This window comes from Penaeus japonicus, unplaced genomic scaffold (genome assembly GCF_977035675.1).
Source record: "Penaeus japonicus unplaced genomic scaffold, GWHDUDI00000001_assembly GWHDUDI00000015, whole genome shotgun sequence".
NCBI classification, from domain to species: Eukaryota; Metazoa; Arthropoda; class Malacostraca; order Decapoda; family Penaeidae; genus Penaeus; species Penaeus japonicus.
The window spans coordinates 37,248,692-37,255,277 of NW_028234417.1; the positions used below are offsets into that span (position 1 = coordinate 37,248,692).

Genomic DNA, 6,586 nt, shown 5'->3' on the forward strand with positions numbered 1-6,586 from the left:
TGAAGCTGCTGGCAATGCGTCATTGGAATCTTCAATCACATTACTTGAGTCTCTTTCAAAATCTTCCTGTTTGAGATATTTGTAGAAGGGAAATCCATGCTCTACTGTTGCCTCATCTGCGTAATCAAGGTTTTCTTCCTTGATTTCCACACACGTCTCTTCAGTGAGACCTTCGCTGGCCTCTTCCTTAATTGCGACCCCTGCGCCGTAGATTTCCTCGTCCCTAAGTGGGGCCAACGACAGCCAGTCCGACAGGAAGTTCATCGTCGCCTTCTGAGGATAACATACAATGAAAGGATTAATAAGAATATAATAGTGCTCAAGTTTTTGGGACCATTTTATCTTTAATGATAAAAAAGATTAAATAAAAATAAACCCGTGGAGAAAAATAACGAGTAAGTTATCGGACCTATCATTACGCGTGACTTTAGTTTGCGAATAAAATTTGGATCTCGCATACGAATGCGCTTGTTCTAAGAAAAACTTAGGGTAGCCAAGATTCTTAAAAGACTCCATAATGATGCTAAGTTCTCTATCAATAAACTCATTATCACTGATCCTATATGCTCTAAGAAACATAGACGAGGCTACTGATTTCTTAATGGATAAAGGATGATATGAGAAAAAATGAAGATAATTAGCAACATGAGTGGGTTTCCGGTAAACTGAAAACTTTAAATACCCGTTGAAATTATGCAACATTATATCTAGAAAGGGTAATTTCCCAGCATTTTCCCATTCTACTTTGAATTTAATGGTACGAGCAAGAGTGTTAAGACTACGTAAAAAATCGTCGAAATCCGGACGGTTTACAGGCCACATAGAAAAAATATCATCAACGTACCTAAACCAAATCGAGCCCGGAGGGAGAATGGCCGGAAGGAGTTCCGTCTCGAACATTTCCATGTATAAATTCGCAAGGACCGGACTTAGACTACTACCCATCGCGATACCGTTAGTCTGTTTATAAAATTCTCCCTCAAAAGAGAAAACGTTATTCGAGACGCATAAACGAACAAGTTTAATAAAGTGATCAATCGGAATGGGAATCTTATGAGGAGCTGCAGTAAGTTTACGTTCTAAAAAAATTTAGTGCATCATCAAGGGGAACATTTGTGAACAGGGAATCTACATCAAAACTTACGAGTTTCATGTTGTGGGTCTGTAAATTACGGACTTTATCTATGAAATCCATCGAATACTTAATATTACTACTCGAGAAAGAACCTAGAAGAGGTGATAAATTACTAGCTAGCCACGATGCTAATGGGCGAGTAACTGAGTTACATGACGAAATAATGGGTCTTAAGGGGATACCGTCCTTATGAGTTTTAGGGAGACCATAGAAATAAGGAATAGACGGATTAACAGTCCTGAAACGATCGAAGAATTTAGGATCGGGGCATTTTGCAGCAATACGTTTGAGATTTCTACGAAATATATATATATATATATATATATATATATATATATATATGTACATATATATATATATATATATATATATATATATATATATATATATATATAGATATAGATATAGATATAGATATAGATATATATAGATATATATTATATATATACATATATATATATATATAATATATATAAATATATATATATATACATATATATATATATATATATATATATATATATATATATATATATATATATATATATATATATATATATATATATATATGTATATATATATATATATATATATATATATATATATATATATATATATATATATGTAATAGATAGATAGATACATGTATGTATATATATATATATATATATATATATATATATATATATATATATATATATATACATACATATATATATATATATATATATATATATACATATATATATATATATATATATACCTTATATATATTTTTTTTATATATATAAATGTAAATATAAATATAATATATATTATACATATATATATATATATATATATATATATATATATATATATATATATATATATATATATATATATATATATATATGTATATATATAAATATATATATATATATATATATATATATATATATATATATATGTATGTATATATATACATATATATATATATATATATATAGATAGATAGATAGATAGATATATATACATTCAGCATCTCGGCCACTGAAACCTCAAAGGTGTCATAAATTGTTATTGGGTATAACAAATTAACAAAAATGAAATTTTTCTCATCACAAACTTAATTTTACTGTAATCATTTTCGTTAAAAACGAAGTTTCACTAAACCCCATGAAGAAATTTCACAAAACTTTCTCGCAAATGTAGTATAGGATCATAATTACGGGGGTGGGGGGGGGGTGAATAAGACCTTTTTAACTCTTGTGTCTTCCACGACTAGGGTCGTGCTATAGATTTGATATACGAAATAACATAACTTCTAAACATTCAGTTTAGAAGTTTGAGGATTTGAATTAGAAACACAGGCTATGTGGCAGAGCATATTTAGTGCTTGTAATAAGAGAAGTCTCGTGTACGGTATCAGAATTATTCTTTTATACAAATCTTGTTCAGATTCATGTATTATGGTGTTCTACAACAATTTGCATATGAAGTTTGAAAGAAGTATTAAGCTTCATTTTTATATATTTTAAAATTAAAAAGTACAATGTAAAAAATGTTGCTTGCCTCATCTCTCTCACCAGTTCGCTACCAATTTCCGGTACAGCGCGATACCTTTTCTGGTAAAGAGGTTCTTCACAAATCTCTTGTAGAGGCAACATTCTGATATCAAGTTTTAAGCATTATCACCAAGGGAAAGAAACATAACCTATTTGGATAACTGTTTATTAACAGTTATTCAAATAACAGGATAGTGCTATAGATTTGACATACGAAATAACATAACTTCCAAACATTCAGTTTAGAAGTTTGAGGATTTGAATTAGAAACACAGGCTATGTGGCAGAGCATATTTAGTGCTTGTAATAAGAGAAGTCTCGTGTATGGTATCAGAATTATTCTTTTATACAAATCTTGTTCAAATTCATGTATTATGGTGTTCTACAAAAAGTTGCATATGATATCAAGTTTTAAGCATTATCACCAAGGGAAAGAAACATAACCTATTTGGATAACTGTTTATTAACAATGACAATGAATGTGCTGCTTAAGCCATAAGGCACTTCCTTTCTGAGTGAATCCATTGCTGTCTACATCACAAACAAAAGGTTTGCCTTGCATGTATTCTCATGTGCCTATTTAGGTTTTGTTTCCAAGAAAAATACTTTTCGCAAACATCACATCTATATGGCTTCTCCTTTGTATGTACTCTCATGTGCCTTAATAGATCATGATTCCATGAAAAACCCTTTTTGCAAATCTCACAATTATAAGGCTTCTCCTTTGTATGTATTCTCATGTGAATTACTAGATTATATTTCTGTGAGAAGATCTTTTCACAAACCTCACAGCTATACAACTTCTTCTTTGTGTGTACTCTCATGTGCGTTACTAGATGTTGCTTCTGTGAAAAAGTCTTTTCACCAACCTCACAGTTATACGGCTTCTCCTCTGTGTGTACTCTTATGTGCGTTACTAGATCATGTTTCTGTGAGAAGGCCTTTTTGCAAACCTCACAGCTATATGGCTTCTCCTCTGTGTGTACTCTCATGTGCGTTACTAGATGTTGTTTCTGTGAAAAAGTCTTTTCACAAACCTCACAGCTATACGGCTTCTCCTTTGTTTGTACTCTCATGTGCGTTATTAGATCATATTTCCGTGAGAAAGCCTTTTCACAAACCGCACAGCTATACGGCTTCTCCTTTGTATGTATTCTCATGTGTATTACTAGATTATATTTCTGTGAGAAGATCTTTTCACAAACCTCACAGCTATACAACTTCTTCTTTGTGTGTACTCTCATGTGCGTTACTAGATGTTGTTTCTTTTCACCAACCTCACAGTTATACGGCTTCTCCTCTGTGTGTACTCTTATGTGCGTTACTAGATCATGTTTCTTTGAGAAGGACTTTTTGCAAACCTCACAGCTATACAACTTCTTTGTGTGTACTCTCATGTGCGTTACTAGATGTAGTTTCTGTGAAAAAGTCTTTTCACCAACCTCAGAGCTATACGGCTTCTCCTCTGTGTGTACTCTTATGTGCGTTACTAGATCATGTTTCTTTAAGAAGGACTTTTTGCAAACGTCACAGCTATACGGCTTCTCCTTTGTGTGTACTCTCATGTGCTTTACTAGATGTTGTTTCTGTGAAAAAGACTTTTCACAAACCTCACAGCTATACGGCTTCTCCTTTGTGTGTACTCTTATGTGCGTTACTAGATCATATTTCCGTGAGAAAGCCTTTTCACAAACCGCACAGCTATACGGCTTCTCCTTTGTATGTACTCTCATGTGAGAGTTAAGGTTGCTCTTCCAAAAGAATTTCTTGCCGCACACTTCACAAACATAATCTTTTTTTCTATGCAGAAGCTCTTCATTGCCTTCGCTGTGCGCCGCCTGATCCTCATCTGATGACCCGTTGGGCCCAAAACCCTCAGCCACGAATGAATCTTCAATCACATTACTTGAGTCTCTTTCAAAATCTTCCTGTTTGAGATATTTGTAGAAGGGAAATCCATGCTCTACTGTTGCCTCATCTGCGTAATCAAGGTTTTCTTCCTTGATATCCACACACGTCTCTTCAGTGAGACCTTCGCTGGCCTCTTCCTTGATAGCGACCCCTGCGCCGTAGATTTCCTCGTCCCTGAGTGGGGCCAACGACAGCCAGTCCGACAGGAAGTTCATCGTCGCCTTCTGAGGATAACATACAATGAAAGGATTAATAAGAATATAATAGTGCTCAAGTTTTTGGGACCATTTTATCTTTAATGATAAAAAAGATTAAATAAAAATAAACCCGTGGAGAAAAATGCATACAAATATACATGCACAAACTTATATACACAAGCATATTCACATATATACATATAAAATATATGTACATTTAAAACCCATAAATCTGTACATATTCATACAGACACATTTTCAGACATATTCATACAGACAGACATGTTCATACAAACACACATCAAGATACATACTCACACACATCCAGATACATAACTGTACAAATACATCCATGCTATGCTGTTAAATTCCATACCTGATTTCAACACGGTCGACGAAGTGATTAGAAGAGATTTCCTTCGCTCTCCACACAGATGAGCTTCCACCACCCGTGTGCTTTCCTTCGGCGTCAAAGGAGGAGACTCTTCGCTCACCAATGCCGTGGCTGGACTGGACGGGATAGGCGGAGGCAGAGCAAGAAAACTCCAGGCTCCCCCAGGTCTTGGGGGACGAGGAAGGGCAATCGCCATGGCTCTTCTAATAATGACCAGGATAATGATAATAGTAACTATAAAATTAATAACGATGCTACTAATAGTAGTATCAGAAATAACGATAATAATAATAATGATAATGATAATGATAATGATAACGATAATAATAATGATAATGATAATAACACTTATGATAAAACAAAATAAGAATGAATATGAACAATGACAACAATGATGATGATAAGAAACATCCTAATATGAACATAAATTGCATTGACATCGATATTAATGTCATGAACGATGGTGCTGGGAATGGCATTAACAATGATCATAGTTATTCATAGGTAGAAATTCTGGTGAAAATGCTAATATAAGGATAAGAATGACACCGACAACAATTATTATATTATTGTTAATAAAAATGGTATTGGTAAGCATAATGGTAACTACAATGGTATTGGTAAGCATAATGGTAATTACAATGGTATTGAAAAAGATAATTATGATGTAAATCATAATCATAATGGTTATGGTAATTATAATGGAAATTATAATTATATTGGTAATGATAATGATAATCGTGATAATGATAATGAGGGTAATATTGATGTCAAGATGGAAATGATTGTGGTCATAATGAAAGTGGTAATGATAATTACGGTAACAATGATGATAACAATAATAATTATGGTAACAAATATAATGGTAATGATGACAATGATTGTGATAATGATCGCGCTAACAAGAATCATTATCATCGTTGATATAATAATTATCCTATTTGCTGTCATTATCATGACGATTGTTATTATGATGTCATTATCACTATTACTATTTGTATTATTGTTGTCAATATAATCATCCGGATTATCACCCTTAATATCGTTATTTTGCTTAATTATTTTGTACTTTGATTTTCATCACTGATGGCGTTTTCATAAGTTGTATTAACATTATTATCATTATCATTTACCTATATCTTTATAATTATCATCATCGCATTGGTATCTTTATTATCATCGCAATTATTATAAAAAAAATAAAAAAGCTAAAATGATTAAAACTATTCTAATGATTATAACGATTGTAATGATTATAATTATTATAGTGATTATAATGTCCTATCTATAATTATTAACATAATCATAATTATGACAATGGTCATATTCATTATAAATATCATCATTTATTCATATAATTATAATGAGTGTATCTATTATAATGTATATAATAATTATAATC

General features: G+C 32.0%; 2 protein-coding genes across 2 annotated transcripts in view; both read right to left on the reverse strand.

The window, feature by feature from the left end:
- LOC147470446 (uncharacterized) overlaps nucleotides 1-2,784 on the reverse strand; it is a 4,979-nt gene extending 2,195 nt beyond the window's left edge. The window contains exons 1-2 of the mRNA XM_086544276.1: nucleotides 2,704-2,784; nucleotides 1-273 (exon numbers count right to left, since the gene is read on the reverse strand). The exon at nucleotides 1-273 is cut by the window's left edge and continues 444 nt beyond it. Coding sequence (XP_086400402.1) covers nucleotides 1-273; nucleotides 2,704-2,784 — 354 coding nt within the window. The remainder of the gene's footprint in view (nucleotides 274-2,703) is intronic.
- Nucleotides 2,785-2,945: 161 nt separating this feature from the next.
- LOC147470447 (uncharacterized) lies at nucleotides 2,946-5,380 on the reverse strand. Its single transcript, XM_086544277.1, has 4 exons — nucleotides 5,285-5,380; nucleotides 4,209-4,817; nucleotides 3,238-3,887; nucleotides 2,946-2,958 (listed from the first exon to the last, which is right to left on the reverse strand). The coding sequence occupies exons 1-4, from the start codon at nucleotides 5,378-5,380 to the stop codon at nucleotides 2,946-2,948; spliced, it is 1,368 nt and encodes a 455-aa protein (XP_086400403.1).
- Between the last annotated feature and the right edge of the window lie 1,206 nt (nucleotides 5,381-6,586).

Coding starts and splice junctions, on each gene's coding strand:
- LOC147470447 (XM_086544277.1), bottom strand. CDS start 5,380: ATGGCGATTGCCCTTCCTCGTCCCCCAAGACCTGGGGGAGCCTGGAGT. Junction 4,818..5,284: donor CCAGTCCAGCCACGGCATTG/GTGAGCGAAGAG, acceptor TGTTATCCTCAG/AAGGCGACGATGAACTTCCT. Junction 3,888..4,208: donor AGAAGCCGTATAGCTGTGAC/GTTTGCAAAAAG, acceptor TATAGCTGTGAG/GTTTGTGAAAAGATCTTCTC.